Raw genomic sequence first — 18,309 nt, forward strand, 5'->3', positions numbered from 1 at the left:
AGTGATGACATACAAGTCACCACATAGCAAATTACTGCACTTGACTTCTTGCTTCTTTATGAAGCATAATAATGTAAATGCATTTTGTAGGGTTACATTACCATGTATTGTAAGAACTAGTGCAACCTTGCAAAGCTGTTCTTGTTAGAAATTTGTGGTTCAGTTCTGTTTTAAAAAATTGCTGGTAAGGAAGCCTGGCTGTATAATTGTTGTAGAGTTTCAAGTGAGATTGATGTGGCGTTAGGTAGCTATCTTGACATTTGTTGTGTTTGGCAGCCTGGCAGGTAAGCTTTTAGCTTCCTACCTAGTAGCTGAAAAGCAAATTAGATTGACTAACTTTAAAAAATATTTTATGGTCATTACATGCATTTCTTTTGTCTCCCTCTTCAGTAACAATACTTAATTTCAGTCATGGCAAGTGCAGAGACTTCAACCATTGCCAATTCTTCTTCTGCAATGAAAAGAGATAGTGATGGTATGAATAAGAATTCAGGAAATGGTGGCATTGAAAGTCTGGATGGAGACATAGCCAGAGATGCTGTCTTCATGCCATCTACAACATTGCCAGCTGAAACCCCTATAGTTCAAGGTAATAATATTCATCCTAATTAGTTCTCCCCTTCATACCTCTAAGCAGAGCTGTTGATTTGTATGAGCAATAGTTATAGTGTTGCCTCTTTGGACACCAATCATCTTACCTCAGGTCCTGGTAAAATTACTTGAACTTATTATATGATTGAGACCTCTCCAAAAGCCTGTTTACCTCTCCACAGTCGTGAATGTAACTTTGATATCCTGCACCTGCAGGGGGTAATGGATTGTTAAATTGTGTAAAGAATCTATTTATAAATGTTAATTATGGCATATTGGCTTATAAAGTGATAGTAAATTTGGCTATTGAAAGACAGATGTAACAGAGACCAAAATCTCAGGCAGGTTGTTCTATAAGTTCATTATTCTGTGTGAAAAGAAGTTTCCTCTGATGTTAAGCTAGTACATTTTTTGGCATTTTTACCTCCTTCACAGGTCCTGTTGATAATGATCTTGTATTCAGAGGCTAAAGTCACAATATTACAATGTAGGCATTTTGCACTGATCTTCAATTATTCACTATTACTTCTCTCCCTCCAGTTTCATTATCAAATATCCCACTTACTCCAAGCAAATACTATATAATTAATTCTGACATTCTAATGGTTTAAGTATAAGTGTCATGAATAAGGTTTAAAACCAGTAGCTCCAAATATTTATGTCTGAATTTGCTGCATAATATTATAATTATTTGTATTTTCAGGTTATGATTTCAACCAGGGCATTGATTACCACAAGCTTCTGGCATCTTATCATTTCTCTGGATTTCAAGCTACTAGCTTTGGATTAGCTGTTCAAGAAGTAAAAAGAATGGTGAGTTGCTAACCTCTTTTATTATACTTGTATTTTCTCATTCATTAGTCTTACCCAAATTCCCTATTCTTAAATGGTGTAAAACATTTTGCTAACCTTTCTGGTCCAAGGGTCATTCATGGAAACCTAGAATCTCTGCCCAAAATGGCCCTCGCATCCACCAGTTGATGTTTTTAATGAGTGTAATGATTTAACTTGGATTGTTTTGAAGCCATCAGAAGTAGGTACCTACATCTCTCCTCGGTTGCTATGGTATCTTTCCTCCACCAATTGCCAAACATCTGCCTATCATAACATCATCATGCTATAGACTTGAGAGAAGGCCCTTGAATATATGTAGATTAGCAGACACCAAAATTAATATTTTTGCACATTTTTCATATCACCAAAGCAGCAGTATGTATCTTATTAAAATTGGGGGCCTGATAATATTATATAATTTTACAATTGATTTTCTTTTATATTTAGGTACCATATTTTGAATAGTATCAGCTAGTTTTTGGCTTTTATGACTTTATGAGGTAAATTCATCCATTTTTGTCAGGTACCAGTACTTACTACCACTACTAGGTACTACTCCATCATAAATTGGGTGTGTCAAAATTGGGTTCAGTATTTTATTCATTTAATAAATTTACTGTTGTATCTCAATTTCAAGATTTAATGTCTTATCTGACGCAAGTGAGAAAAATTAGTGGGCAAAAAATGTTAGTTGTAAATCATATTAAGGATAGTGTGACAGGATGGTCATGTTTCATGAATGACTTTATGATGTTATGTAGTCAAAGCTCTGAAATAAGAAAAGATGTTTATCTAGACATACCGTAGGTCCTGCTTTATTTTGTTGCTATTTTGCTAGAAAATTATTAATGCTTGATTCAATGTTCTACTTTCTTCTTGGATTCTCAGCACAATTTCATCAGGACTATCAAGTTTCATTATTATCACAAGTATTGTTTTAATGTCATCGTTAAACAGCTTATGATTGGCAATTGTTTCTTCCCTAGCTAGATTGTCGCATGAAGCCCCTGCCCAGTGACTTCTGCCAAAGCATAGACGTTGAACCTTGCCTGGAGATACGAAACAACTGCACAATATTTCTTGGCTACACCTCTAACATGTCATCCTGTGGTGTCAGGGAAACTATTCGGTACGTGTTCCATCTTCATTCTATAAAGATGACTACAGATTTGATAACACTGTTGTATAATTTATTTATTATTACATTTGAAATACTTTAGTTTTCCAAGCACCTGCTCTCCTATCTGAGATCGGTAATTTATTAATTTATTTTCCAGGTTTCTTGCTGAGCATCGCCTGATTGACTGCATTGTGTCCACGGCGGGTGGCATAGAGGAGGATCTCATCAAGTGTCTCGCTCCCACTTTTATTGGCGACTGGCACCTCAAGGGGGCTGACCTCAGGAAACAAGGCATTAATAGAATAGGTGCGATCGCACTATCTACTTTAATTTTTCACTAGTAGGTATCCTCGTGAAATAAAGATAGAAGTAAATAACATGAGCAGCTTGCAAATTTTATTGCAATTCAGGGAAATTTACTCAAATTATGTTGCAATTTGGAAGCCATTAAAGCTTTTTATGTATAGATTGTGATATTTGAAGTTGCTAGCCTTTTTAGCGCATTTTTTCTTTATAGAAAAAATGCACTATTGTGCTCGCCATGTCCGTCTGTCTGTCTGTCCGTCCGCCCGCCCGTGACTTCACGTTTTCGTCGATTTTAAGGAGCGGGCATGCCTGTATCAAAGATACGACATCTCTAGCTCTAATGCACTGTACTGATTGCAATGAAAACTGATTTATGCACGAGAAAATGCGCTCTCTGTCACTCACTGCCGTGAGTACTGAGTTATATTTTTTTAAATATAACTGGTAGTATGCTATTATTTTTGTCCATTACTTTTAAATTTTTTATAGGTACTTTCTGCCAGGTCGATGATTCTATTGATTTATGGATATCATTTTTAAACATTCGAACCATTGTTCCTACAATGGGTCTCATTGTCCGTGTATTACTGTATTGTGCATGCACGTTTTATGCCTTGTTACTCTGTTTTCATTATAACGAGTACCTATAATAATTATAAGTCGATGTACACAGCCGTTTATGTTTCCAGGAAACCTGCTGGTACCCAATGACAACTATTGCAAATTCGAGGACTGGATCATGCCGCACTTGGACCAGATGCTAAGGGAACAGAAGGAATTGGTAAGAAGAGATATTTATGTTTCTTTTTCTGTATGTGGACTGTTACTATCTTGTGATTGCAGTAGAGTGATTCTAAAGTGAAATAGCATCGCATATTATAGTGATTGCAGTAGCTGTTTGTTTGTAGACATTTCGCCTATTTTTTCGAGCAAATGTACCTATTACAGGGCACGGTTTGGTCTCCGTCTCGCGTCATTGCACGTCTGGGCAAGGAAATGAATGACAAGTCATGCATCGCCTACTGGGCCTGCAAGAACAACATCCCTGTCTTCTCACCGGCGCTCACTGACGGCAGCATCGGAGACATGATGTACTTCCACTCGATTGCCAAACCCGGCCTCATACTTGATATTATCTCGGGTATGTTACTAGTGCATCTCACCCATGAACCTCACTAGTGCATCTCACCCATGAACCTCACTAGTGCATCCCACCCATGAACCTCACTAGTGCATCCCACCCATGAATCTCACTAGTGCATCCTACCCATGAATCTCATTAGTGCATCCTACCCATGTATCTCGTCTGGTGCTCGATATTATCTCTAGATATTTAAAAATTAAGAATAAATTATGACACTGTCTTCATAAAAGCCTTTATATCTCCTGGGGTTGCCCCGTGAGGTACCATAAAGTTGATCTAAAATATAATCGCAGGCAGAAGGTTTTCCATATGTAGAATAGTTTTTAATTAGGGTCAGCGGTTTTGTTGGTGCATTTCATCATTAATTTTAGCTAGAGGTAAGTTTGTGTGATATTTTCAATTTCCAATGTAGCCATACACTCCTCACACAGTTTTCCTTCACTTTTTGTGAAGATTTACGGAGGATAAATGACTTGGCGAAACGATCGGTCAACACGGGCATGCTGATCGTTGGTGGCGGCGTAGTGAAGCATCACATCTGCAACGCCAATCTCATGGTACTGTCCTAACTCTGCTCTGGTACATGGCTTCAATACGGCCGATATTTGGTACAAAAAGTGGTTGTTTTATATCGGGTGTTTCTGCCGTCTTTTAGCATAGCATAGTGTTGCCGGCGGTGATGAGTAGACCAAAACAAGAGGAAATAAATCTGTCTCAAACAAATCCCAACCTTCCCAGGTTTCTAGTTGAAGTCAAAGTTTCAAATTCGATCAAATTCAACATTCTTGTGAAATTTGTCCAGTCAGTGTTTATGCTTTGACGATAATGAAATATGAAGTGTGTCGTCTCCCCGAGTGATAGGCGAAAGAGTTTGCTTTTTTCAATGGAAATAGCAGCATCCTCTAGGAGAGTACACCTATAACTTTTTAGTTGTATTTTTCTTTGAATAATTTCGAGGTAATGTACTTACTTGCCACGTTACTCGGAAAAAAATTACGGGTAAATAAGATTTTTTCAACCAACTTTCCTTTTGTCACAAGCAGCACTTTGGGATCTGAATGGTTGACAATATTGCATTTGAATTGCAGCGCAACGGAGCAGACTTCTCCGTGTTTGTGAACACGTCGAGCGAGTGGGACGGCAGCGACAGCGGCGCTCGGCCTGACGAGGCCGTCAGCTGGGGCAAGATCCGCATTGAGGCGCGGCCTGTCAAGGTAAGCCGCGTCTACACCAGCACCTCTAGTGTGACAAAGCTTTTTATCGGGGTTATTGAGGAGTGACTGAAGAAAATTTAACGTATGTTTAGCCTTAGAAAGCAATTTAGGCTACACTTATGAAATGATTGACATATTTATTTGTGAAATCAAAAAGTGAAGAAACTACTGGTCAACACGGATGATCTCCGTCGGCTCTGTTTTGTGATGATCTATCGGTATTGCATTGACTGGCGTTTACTGCATCACATTGCATTTGAACAAATTTGCTCCCATCATTGTTATTTTTAAGGTAATTTCCAGCAAACGAAATTGACTGGTATTCAATCAATAGAGTAAGATCCATGTTTGGTACAGTTAACAATGTATGACTTGATGGAACGGTTGTAGTAGGAACGCTGTGAAATTTTTGCTAATCTAATGATTAATGTGACAGTATGGAAGGAATTTCAATCTTTCGCTTCGCGCAGGTATATGGAGAAGCTTCTTTTGTTTTCCCATTGCTTGTGGGAGAAACCTTTGCGAAGCATCACCATGAACAACAGAAGCAGCAACAAGTAAAGGATGTGCAATAAACTTAATAAGGCATCAATCTTTCATTATCTTCAAATCTGTCTGAAGTTCCTTGCGATAAGAAAATACCAATGTGAAAAGAGGCCCGCTGACGAAAGTTTTTCATGGATATAATACGTATGGTGCTGTATATTAAGACTGAATTTTTAATCTAATTAATGAAGAATTATGTACATATTAGACAAATCTGATCAACCTTTGGTCTCATCTGAACTTAGACTTGACATAAATTACGAAAATAGTATAACAAGTATAAGTGCATGAAATTCTTTAATACATGTAGAATAGAATTATTGATAGTTCAGACCGTTGATGTTTTATTAGTAATATGGAGACCAGAAGTTTAGATGCCACCTAAACGTCGCATAAAAATGGCTATGCATCTTTGCCTGGAGGTGGCAAAAGTCACCATATTTTTCCTGGGATAAAAATTGGCTATTAAAACAATGGAAACTGTGTTTAAATGCCGATATATATGAGAGCAGGCATCAAGTATGCGATATACTAATGATCATAAATTAAAAGATTTTTTTCTAACTTTGCTTTGCCTTGCGATCCCTGATGTTTGCAGCAATGATTGATATAGTACAAGGTTGACTCATGAGAAGCTAATTTTTGTGGATGTTGTTTTTTTGTTCTCCTGTGACGTCATGGGCATTAACCATTCACTGAAATGCGATCAAACTATTCAACCAATCCGTCATGGGAATGGCGGGATTGTTTGCGTTTCTCGATCTCAGTGAACAAGAAAGCTGAACTGAAAGGTGGAAATCCTCGTGGGTCAACCTTATATAGTTCAACCATGGTTTGCATCCAGCGAAATAGCCGACTCGGGAACGCAGCCGTGCACCACCAAATTTGTGCACCAATCATCCCTGAAAGGAACGCCTAGCATATTACCAGATGACCACCAATCAGCCGCGATTCATGTCATCCGTCGGTAACCAGCCCATGATGTCATCTTGCTTTGAATATTAGGAGCGTTACGCCACCATATTCTGAAGCAAATAGCCCAGAGTGTAAAGATCGTCCACCACTAAACGTTGCATCGAATCATCACTTCATACCCTGACTTCAGCTCGAACTTTAACTAGCGGACCTCAGACTGCGACCAACCAGCCCAGCTTACCAGTGGAGCTGCATGAAGCCTGCCGTGCACCACCAGACTTTTAGCTCACAGCATCCGGGGTTAGGTTTCAGATAGGGAGATAGCATAGTCATGTTCCAAAATTTATCGTCCTGCGACGAGCGGCCGTTCGACCGTATAGGCTGATTCGATAGGCGAGTCATATACGGACGGGTCGGTAGCGGGCATGGCTGAACTATATAAGGTTGACCCACGAGAAGTTCCGTCTTTCAGTTCAGTTTTCATGTTACGTCACGCAGACTGAGAAACATAAACAAATCCGTCATCCCTATGACGGATTGGTTGACTGGTTCGATCGCGTTTCGGTGATTGGTTAATGCCCGTGACTTCGCTGGGATCGGTGACGTCACAGGCGAACAACGAACTAATACGCAAGAATGGGCTTCTGATGGGTCAACCTTAGGTGGCGAGAATCTTAATCAGTGCAAGGCTCTGGCGCGCTCCTTCCGGGACACGGGTGGTGTAAATTTTTTAGTATTTTTTTTCGCGGATTGGCAGACGATGTTGGGTTATGTTATAGGCTACGTTCTTGAGGGAAGGTATCATGATTCATGATATTGATTTGATACCTAGCCCATTCGAAGCACAGCAGTCACTGCAGGGTGGTTTTCGGCAGGCGTCCCAGTGATTGAATTAGATTAATCAGCCAACAGAAAAGTAGCCTGACGTAGTATGGCCCAGCATCGTCTGCCAATACGCGAAATAATTTTAAATCACCCGGACGGAGCGCGCCGGAGCCGTGCAGTGAATAGGAAGCAATCTACCGACCTCTTCCGAGCAATCCACCGGAAGCTTTGAAGAGACTCTCACTGGTGACTGGCCTGAGACACAAACTACGTACATGAGCATTGGACCAAAACATGGAAGGCTTCTGTTGCTTACTCCCAGATAGGATTTTTTCTGGACATCATGGAGGAACCTAGACTGCGTCCTGCCATCCTTGGCTCTGCAGTCTGCTTAAAGTCTCGAAGTCTGGAGTGCGCAGCTGCCCGGAGGCAGCCCGACTAAGAATAGGACATGCTGGTGTCAGAACTCAGAAGCCACCTCCATAGGTTCAACATGAGCGACACTGATCAATGCATCACCTGCAGCACAACGGATACAATTGAGCACTTCAAGTTCAAGTTCCTGCTGCAATGTCAACGTGTTAGTGTACAGCGCTACAGCCCACTGAGCCCAGACAGAGACAAGTCGGGTAGACACATTTTGGTATTTTGAAGTCAGATAGACTGAGCAAACTTTAACTTACTTGATACTTGATAAGTTCAGTGTAAAAGGCCTTGCGGCCTGTTCACCACGCCTGGTTGGGGGGTTGCTTCTTGACTATTTGGCCTAGTTGGGTTGCTTCTTGACTACTTGTCGCATGCGTGGCTAGCAGTTAGTCTAGAAATGCCAAAAGGGGAGCTAATGACAGCATTCGGGGTCGTACTGTTCTATGCGTGTTGCCCAGTGCTTGTCGAGCCTGATCTTGAAGGCGTTAATAGAGGGGGCAGTGACGACGCTGTCCGGCAGGCTGTTCCATATTGACACGACTCTGTAGGAGAAGTAGCCGGCTCTGACGTTCAGTCTGCAGCGGCCCTTGGCGAGTTTCAGGCTGTTCCCGCGGGTATCTCTGCCGTCGTGAAGGTGCAGCTGGGGGCGGTCAGCTTCGTAGGCGCCGTGGACGCTGTCTCTTATACACATCTAGATGTGTATAAGAGACAGGTGTGGCGTGGTCGCTTTTACCAAGTGCTGAGGCTGTGGTTATCTCGTTTACCAGGTCCTGCCGGTTTGTCATTACCAAGTCGTCCAGCGTTGGGCGCTGGCCATCTCTGAGTCTAGTTGGCCCTCTCTGGTGCTGGATAAGGTAGGTGTCCTTAAATACAGTGAGAAACTTGCTGGCAGGGTGGTTTGTGCTTGCTCTGCTTAATTCTCTTTCCCAGTCTATTTCTGGAAAATTGAAGTCACCTAGTACAAGCAGGTGCTGGGGTTTAGCCTCTGTCACCGTTCTCAGTACTCAGTAGTTGGTTCAGGTTCTGGTTGTTGTCTTCTGAGCTACTGGGGCTGTGGTAAACAAGGCCTATGGTCCAGGTTTCACTATTGCTGAGTTTACAGTCGACAAACATGCACTCCTCAAAGTCAATTTTCACGTTTTTGCATGAGGGGTTAAGCTCACTTTTGATGTGCAGGCAGATTTCTCTTCCTTTGCTTTCCAAATTGTGAAAACTTTCAAATCCTGGAAGGGCAATCTCACACTCTTGAACGTTGAAACGCTGGTTCTTTGGTTTCACCTCAACTATTCCAACCACAGATGGTCGGTGAATGTCTAGACTATGAGGGCATCTAGTTCATTGCGCTTGTTCATCAAGCTGTCTGCGTTTGTGTATAGACACACGACTGAGTCCAATATTTTGAAAACGTCAAACGCATTTACAGTTTTATTTGTGCTAGTAGATGAAGAAAAAGTGCTTGTATGGTTAAAACTTTGTGCAGGTGAAGTTTTGTTGGCTTAGCTTGCTCTTAGTGTTGTGGTGGGTATTTGCCCACGTTGACCACCTTGCCGTTTTTTCTCACCCACTTGGCGATGTCATCCCCTGCCGGCTGCCGCTCTTGATTGTTCTTGTTTCTCTTTCATTTCCTTGAACAGTGCTTCTTCCTCTTTCCTCTCCATAGGGGTCAAGTCTTTCCTAGCACTTATCTTCATGCATACATAGTGGCAGACCAGAGCTTTTTTAGAATCAGTCCATTTTTAATTTCCTCATTTACTCAAGATTTAAACCAATTTCTTAAGTATGATAATGATGGTATCTAGGATACTTTACTGGTCTACTTATAGGACTCAAAAATTAATTTGAGCCTTTGAGGGAGAGTCTAAAAAACTCTCTGCTTTGCCACTATGCATGCATAACCTATCATTCCGGTGATCACCTCCCCTGCGAGCCTCATTTTTTATCTTGCGAATGGCTTGCATAACATCATCCCTTTCTGACTGGGTGGCGAAAGATAGGCGTAGAGGTCTAGGTCTCTCAGCCCCTTCTCTGAAGTTTCCAAGGCGCCTTATTTCACGCGGCTTCTGGGTGCTGCCCACTTCAGCCAGTATCCTCTCAGACTCCTTGATGTCGTCCCTCTTCCTTTTTTGTTCATCACCTTCTGTGGGTTCAGGTATACCAAAAACAATCAAATTCGTGATGCTTCTGCGTGCCCTATCTTCAGCTTCCAAGCTCTTCTCCTTGGTTTTGTCCTCGACAAGTTTCACAATCTCATCCATCTCAACTGCAGCTGCTGCAGCCTCTGTTCCTGATGTCAAACTTTATACTTTCTCCTCCATGACAGGGGTGAAATGGCCATCCTCAATACTGCCTACTCTGTTCTTTACTTCGACCATCTCTAGTCCCAATCGGCCAACCTCTGACTGTATCTTCAACAGACTGTCAGCGAAGTTAGTTGCCAGCTTTGTGCATGTTGGCTTGCACTTGCAGTACCAGTGCAACAGGGGGTTTGCAGATTTGCTGTCTTCTACTATGACCTTATACATTGCATCATTCACATCTTGGCATTTTGTGTGGAACCAGCGATCACAAAGTCTGCAGTGTAGTGCTTTGTCATTGATTGTGCAGTGCACACTACACTTGCCACAGGGTGCCGGTTGCTCTTCGTCTGCTGCTGCACGGTCATTGCTACGACTCACTTTCCTACCTCTGGTTGGGGGTGGCATAGTATCTTCTTTCATCAACAGCAGGCCAGAAACCAAGTTTACTCACAGCTTCCTTTGAATCTAAATAATGCGTGTGTGAGATGTAAGTTGCCGATTGAAGAAGACTCGCCGTGCTCCTAGTGCAATGTCATGCCGGAGGCCGCCATCTTGGAAAATGATCAGCCGAAGGTTGGGTGCTTTATCACATGCCCAAAATAAAAAAAAACGCCGAATCCGTCGTGGAAAGTTGCTGTCTGTTGTCTACCAATGTTCATACACTGGATTCGCCTAGATCACTTGTTGGCAGAAGGTTTTTTCTTAGAAATTTCACTGTTTGCCAGAGCTAATTCAGACACGTCCGCTCCGCCACGCTGCACGACACCGAAACTTGGTTAAATTGTAAGAACTAAACTGAATTGTAAATACTGCTGATCTATTTGGATAGCTTATTTTGTCTTATTATTTCATTTATTTGTAATTCATTCTTCTAGCTTGATATGAAAAGTAGTTGGTGCCTGTCTCTGACTCTGAGCAGCGCCGCTGCAGCTCTTGCTAGTGGATGTTTTCTTGTGCCATGTTTGCCCTGTTTTCCACAGTTTGCATGCTGAGCTTGAGCTACTGTATTGGTGTATCCACTGACCTACTATAAACAAGAATGCAGTTGTAGTGTTTACCTACAGGCGCCTCTCAGGCCCAACGATTGTCCTCAAGGTAGACCTGTGGGCTGTGGCTTTAAGTCTACCCACTGTACCCAGTCTAGATACTAGTCACCCTAAAAAGAAGAAGAAGAATCCACTGACCCATCGTCCCGTTCGTATCAGTCCCGTCGTCGCATCAGATGATCAGCCTACTGTCAAATGACCACCTGTTGAACCTTCATTAACATAGTCATGATAGTGGCAAAGCAGAGAGTTTTTTAGACTCAGTCTCAAGTTCATTTTTGAGTCCTATAAGTAGACCGGTTAAGTATCATGGATACCAGCATTAGTGTCATACTTGAGAAATTGGCCAAAATCTTGAGTAAATGAGGAAATTAAAGATGAACTGATTCTAAAAAATCTCTGGTTTGTCGCTATGAAGGCTTCATAAGTTCATAGGATGATAAATTTTGGAACAGAACTTTGTTATATATCATTAAATGAATATGGTGGTGTTATTGCACTTATTGGTACAATCAAAATTCTGTTACTTATCATTCTGGTTCAAGATTGAAATTTTCATACTTATTAAATCTCATGGCAGCAAAATACAGGACATGTTTATAAACTTGGGGTCTCACGAGTCAAGACCCAGTTGTATACTTTTGTTAACAGTTTAATAGGAGATAATTTATCTATTAGTGAACTTTTAGCTCCAAAAAAGGCATTAAAGCTCTAGTTGCCATTCAAAAAGTAGATGCATTGACCATGCTTGACTTGGTGCAAATCCCCCAGCAGGCCCCAGCTTGGAGCATAACCATTGGCCTCAAATTTAACTCTTGAAACGTTGACTCCAAAGGGGTAGGTTACCATAGGTATCTGTACCACAAGGTATATTGCTCCAGTTAGTCCAGTACGGAGTGCCGGGAGTGGTACATATGTGTACCAATGACAGTACCATTTCAATTATTTCAGCACATTATTTCAAAATAGATTTTAACATAAAAGTTAAGAAGTTAGTAACATTATATTTTTTACCAGTAATAGAAAGGATAGGGGTAACGAAAAAACATATCAAATCTCATGTGCACATTTTTTTTAATTGCACATAAGTGAAACAAATACGGCATTGTCACAGCCTCAAATTTCAGTTTATCACATATAGTCAAATGGGGTAAGACAGGATCGCAGCCTTCATGGGGTAAGAAAGGACCGGCCCATGGCGTGCATTCTAATTGCACTGAATTTAATTTGAAACGCATGGCCATCACTTCACAAGCTCACCCCCATACCAGTGCTCCTCATGTCAATGCCGGCTCACCCTTGACCACCTCTTCATTAACTGCCCTGCACTGTCTCCTCATCGCAATCAACTGAAAGCTGCATGCATCCGCCTCGGAGTCTCCTTCAGCCTGTCCTCGCTCATAGCCCCTAAATTTCCTGCTGATATAATTATCAAGTACCTCCAAGATACCAACATGCTTGACAACATTTAGTAATCCACGAAGGTAGCTGAATGGGGGCGCCAATACTTCAGTCGGTGACGCGCCTCATCTTAACCAAGTAACCAAGTAAGTATCAGACTGCAGAAGCTCTCAGGCCCAACGGTCATCCTTGCGGTTGTCCTGCGGCGTCCCACTACCCAGCGTGGACACCCGGAGAAGAAGAATGCCACCTCCGATGTTGTTGGTGGGCTCATTCATCATTGCTCTGGGACACTTGAAATAAATCCTAATTTTAAAACACATGGAGCATTCAGAGTGTACTCATTCATTACTAATTGCTATAAGTACTCCAAAGTCCTCCTCTTCATTTGTAGTAGAGGATGTAGAATATATCATGACGTTTTTGTTGATTAGTATTTTTTCCTCTATTGATAATTGATGATATTAGTTAGGTAAGTAGGTAACAAATTCAGGAAAAAGTATTTTTTCCCTTCTATGGTACCTACTACCTAACTCATTCTCCTTAACTTCTATAACGGTCAACGTAGAACCCCTCTAAAAAACTTTTATGCCATTGTCAATAACCTTGTCCACTGCAAGCTTTGATTTGAGTATTATGAGCAGCCTTTTAGGCTAGGTCTACATTTTCTCTGTAAGCCACTGGGCTTGTTTCTGTACCATTTTAATTGGGCCAATTGAATAATTCACTATAAAAAATTATAAGAAACCTACCTGAAACTGCAAGAAAATTTTCTAATGATAACCATCGCATCATACTATTAGTATTGGAGAAATAAATCATTGTTCATGTTAATTACTATTAGGCCTACTTTTCATTCTACGTTTCCTTGGGCCCCTTGTGCGTCTTAACTACAGCATCTGGTCCTGTACTCCTCAGTAACTCCTGGTGCATCATCAGCATAAGGTATAAGTTGTGCCCCTTGTCTGGTCAATCTGGTGGGCTGGTGGCTGGTGCACAATTCTATCCATGATATTATATGCAAAATTTTGTAATGACCAATGATGCATTACCATAAACTGGGATAACTTTGACTCCCAGGGTAACTTTGACCACTTTTGGTTTTTTTAACAAAAACCCCCCAAAACTCAAAAACTATTTGACATAGAAAAATTTTGTTAATGGGCATTACAGGCCTAATACTGAGGCTACGTAACACAATAGAAAGATTTAAAAAGTTTGCATATCTAATAGGTTTAAAAATTAAAAATGTGACCCACGAAAAAGAGCTATTATATGAATTTATTTAATCAAATTTCTTTGTCATTAACCCATTAACCAATTTTTTTGTTGACTGGACACTGGAGGCAGCCTTTGCTAAACCCACTGACCTCTGTGCAGAGAGTGGATGAATATTGCAAGATCTTAGGCGACGCTCCAGTAGCAAAATTTACGCCTTCAGAAGATCTTGCTGACACATTTAGATTGAAGTTCTTGCATTTAATATATTTGTCAGTCTTAGGCCAACTATTTAGAAAAAAGTAAGGTTTCTGGTACTTTGGATGGATCAGGATGAAGTAAAGCTTGTCCAGAAATCGGTTGCAATGAGTTTCCGCCAAAAAAATGTAAACAAAATGTACTTGCAGTCACATTAGAGCGGTCAGACTGCATCATCACATGTTCAGTTGACACTTGCTGTACAATCAGACTGTTTTTAGGGTGAAATTAGTTGTTTGGGGTAACACGTGCATGCAACCTTGTGAATAAGTTTGTGGCTTGTAAATAGTTTTTCATTACTGAGTGAAAATGGCTTTTCATTAAAAATTACCCAGCGACCCATCTTGAAAATGGTTGACGTTGCTTTGGGCTTAAAAACCCATGTATTGGCGACGCTGCTTCCACCTTCTGCACCCTGGTGCTAAACAAGGTTCTGCTGTAAATGCATTTTTAATGGTATCCCATTCACCCCAGGACCCAGTGAGGACCGGGTAGGTCACATATGTGTCCCTTAACACGTTGACTCTGAACTCTAATTGCTCATATGCCAAACTTCCCTAGCAGACGGTGACCAATTTCATTTCTCAAGTTAGTTTGACTCTTCCCGTGCAGTGCAAGGAGGTGCGTAGCTCTCTATGCATTAGACCAGACTAAAATCGGACATGTTGGTGAGAGAAAACATGTGGGTCATATTTGTACCAGTACCACAACGTACTACAGCAAAAAAAAACCTTGACAAACAAAGTGGGACATTATTGTACCACAGCTCTGTGATACAGTCTTGGCCCACTATGTGAATCCAGTTAGCTGAGTTAGGTGAACTGGCTGTGGTACATTGCAGTACAAATATGGTGTACTGATTTTTGGGATAGCTACTCTTGAGCTGTGTCTATTTCTTTCAAAAATTGGTATAAAACCGTCAACCGGGGCTACTCAGGACGATTTCAAACGTTTTTCATTCGTAACTTCTTACCATGAAACATTTTATAGACAAGTTTAGCCTCATTTCAAAGCTCTTTGCAAGGGCTATCACATGGCTTCTCCAAAAAATTCCATATGCTATTCGTAAGGTGCCAGAAGCAAAAAAAAAAGAGTGTCCCGAGTAGCCCCATCAAACGGGGCTACTCAGGACACTTGGAATAAAACTTCATTTTAAAACATTTGAAGCATGCAGAGTGTACTCATTCATTACTAACAGTACTCTGAAGTCCTCCTCTTTCATTGTAGATGATGTAGAGGTAGAATAAATGACTTTTTCTGCAATTTTTACTTCTTTTTCATTTATCAATATGATATTACCATATACTACATTAATTACCATATTATTGATGCAATATTACTGTATCCATGAACATGCCATTGCGCATTTACAACAACCTTGTCCACAGCAAGCTTCATATCAGCAGCCTTATAGCATTTTTTCTGTATCTGTAAGCTTACAGGACGGCTTGTAATTTCACACCATTTTACTAAGTGAAAGTGAATTTACTATGAAAAGTGAATGAGGTTAAGTGAATTTACTATAAAAAAATATAGTGGAAAACATACCTGAAACAGAAAGGAATGTTTTAGTGACAACCATCATATGTTTTGGAGAAATTAATCATAGTTCAGGTCAATGTTATGTTGCCAGGTGCACAATTCTATATATGACATTCTATGCACAATTTTGTGATGACCGATGATGCACTTATTTTTCGATAAGTGAAATTTTTTTCACTGAGCAAGGTAAATGTAATCAATATTCTTTGTTTTTAATCCATTTTTTCTTAACTTGAGCCTTTGCTAACTAGTCTTTGTTACCCCAGCTCTTGGGGTTGCTTTGACTGGGTGGTAAAATCAATCTAATTTTTTGGTAAAATAACTCCAAATAACTCCAGGTTTTGGTGCGTTGTAGTAGAACTCTTCTAGTTACATATGCAAATGACAAATTTGTGGGAAGTGTCATAGTTTGCAAATTGGAGGCGCTGCCCCCAAATGGGCAAAATGTGACCACCTAATGGCAGCCGTGACGGGGTGACATTGACCGGCTTGGAAATTAAGTTAAAATTACCGTATATAAGACTCTGTAGAGTCTGAAACATAAAGAAGAAACATTAATAGGTGTATCAAACATAAAATATGTTATATAGGTTATATAGTAATAGGTACCTATGGTAATTTTAACTTAATTTCCAAGCCAGTCAATGTTACCCCGTCACGGCTGCCATTAGGTGGTCAAAGTTCTCCCATTGGGGGGCAGCGCCCCCCATTTGCAAACTATGACACTTTCCTAAAATTTTTCATTTGCATATGTAACTAGAAGAGTTCTACTACAATGCATCAAAACCTGGAGTTATTTTACCAAAAAATACCAAAATTGGAGGGGGTACTCCAACAGGCTTTAAATAATAGCTCTTTTTTTTTGGGTCACATTATTAATTTTTTAACCTATTAGATATGCAAACTTTTTAAATCTTTCTATTGTGTTATGTAATCTCAGTATTGGGTCTTTGATGGCCTAATACCACTCCTTAATAATAATAATGGCCTAATACCACTCCTTACTGGAGCAATATACCTCATGGTACAGATATGTACCACTTTTGAGTCAACATGTTGATACTTTGTCTTGTAGAAATGGCCTCAATTTTGTTTCCGATTGAGAGATGCATATTCCGTCAAAACATTTTTTGCCCATTGTGAAAGATTCTAAAGCAAAATTTTGTGATACAGCAAATATTTTTTTACTGCAGACCTCAGTAGAAGTACTTTTCCAAAATGTCATTTATAAACATTTTCTCAGGGATTTTTTAGAGCTAGTAAATGTATGATTTCTTAACTTCCTTTATGCTACATACATAGATAGGAAAAATGTTGAAGTTTATGCCTCTATTTTTAGTTTTGCAATTCTTCAATTAGTTTTGCTGCTACAGGTAACATTTTATGCCATGATAAAGGACTGTCCTGATTTACCCTGCCAGTCCCTTATTAAACTTGTTTGACAATATACAAAATAAATTTTTTTAAAGCAAGATTATGTGTTTATAAATTGAGATTCCTTTGTTGGTTTTAAAACATGAGATGTCTAAATTAAGCTGTCAGTTGAGCAAGGAGAACAGCACAAAATGACTACTATGTAGTGTATTAGTAACCTGGATATTTTTTACTTTTCTTTTTATTGGACATTTTGTTAACTAAAAAACAATTTAGCTAAGTTCAACTTTAGGCTATTGATAAAGAACATGAAATTATTCCAGTTGATTGCCTGAAGTTGCAGCTAATTCATAGCTATACAATCTTGTAGCTAATTCTTGAAAATTTCCTAAATTGAAAATTAAAAACTCTATGAATTTTTGTCTTTTTCTACAATATCAAGTTCTTCATTCATTTGCAATTTAAGCTATCAATTGTTTTAATTGCTTAAATCAATGGTAAAATGAAGACATGTTCTTATTGAGAATAATACCTAGTACTTCAAAAAATTCTTGTACACATAAAAAATTTGCCTGAGATTCATGAACAAGCTTTATTATGAGTGATTGTTATCATGAGTGATTATTTGAAGTTTTACCTAAACAAAAAATATACATATTTTTGTTTCTCTTGTTGAATTCAACTTAAAAAAAAAATTACCACTAAATTCTCCTATTTGGATTATGTGCGTAGTACATAAATGTGTCTATGATTTAAGCTGAGTGTCAGGGCAAGAAAAATTCCGCTATTTACCTACTGACCAATCTTTCTGAAACTCCATACACTTGAGTAAAACTTTTATAAAAGAACTATAAAAATATAAATTAAAGAGAATCATTGGCTTTCTTTCCCCTGCAGCGAGAGCTTGCATTATTGGAATTGGAGGCCAACAACAAAGTTTGGAGCTTTGCAGGTGAGAGAAATAAACATGTAGGGACAGACTGATGCAGCTTGTTGAGTCTTGCTTGCATTTTTGCCAGTTATCTGTAACACTGTAACACTCATTTGTACACTGCTTACTGTGAACAGTAACATTTCTGTACTCAGTAAGTACTGGAACACTTAATGTTTACATTGCTTACTGAGAACAATAAGTACTACTGGCACACTCATTGTTTATATTGCTTACTGTGAACAGTAATTACTGTAACACTCATTGTTTATATTGCTTACTGTGAACAGTAATTACTGTAACACTCATTGTTTATAGTGC

General features: G+C 39.8%; 1 protein-coding gene across 1 annotated transcript; it reads left to right on the forward strand.

The window, feature by feature from the left end:
* The first annotated feature begins 314 nt into the window (after positions 1-314).
* Positions 315-5,797, forward strand: LOC108666446 (probable deoxyhypusine synthase). Its single transcript, XM_018153323.2, has 9 exons — positions 315-589; positions 1,295-1,404; positions 2,412-2,554; positions 2,703-2,851; positions 3,541-3,632; positions 3,800-3,992; positions 4,449-4,552; positions 5,084-5,209; positions 5,680-5,797. The coding sequence occupies exons 1-9, from the start codon at positions 412-414 to the stop codon at positions 5,782-5,784; spliced, it is 1,200 nt and encodes a 399-aa protein (XP_018008812.1). The 5' UTR covers positions 315-411; the 3' UTR covers positions 5,785-5,797.
* The last annotated feature ends 12,512 nt before the right edge of the window (positions 5,798-18,309 follow it).

This window comes from Hyalella azteca, unplaced genomic scaffold, assembly GCF_000764305.2.
Source record: "Hyalella azteca isolate HAZT.00-mixed unplaced genomic scaffold, Hazt_2.0.2 contig15880, whole genome shotgun sequence".
NCBI lineage: Eukaryota > Metazoa > Arthropoda > Malacostraca > Amphipoda > Hyalellidae > Hyalella > Hyalella azteca.

What these genes read in the sequence shown, in the direction of transcription:
- LOC108666446 (XM_018153323.2), top strand. Translation starts at nt 412, where the DNA reads ATGGCAAGTGCAGAGACTTCAACCATTGCCAATTCTTCTTCTGCAATG. An exon ending in GGTGTCAGGGAAACTATTCG is followed by an intron (nt 2,555 to 2,702) that starts GTACGTGTTCCA and finishes TTTATTTTCCAG; the next exon opens with GTTTCTTGCTGAGCATCGCC. An exon ending in TCTGCAACGCCAATCTCATG is followed by an intron (nt 4,553 to 5,083) that starts GTACTGTCCTAA and finishes TTTGAATTGCAG; the next exon opens with CGCAACGGAGCAGACTTCTC.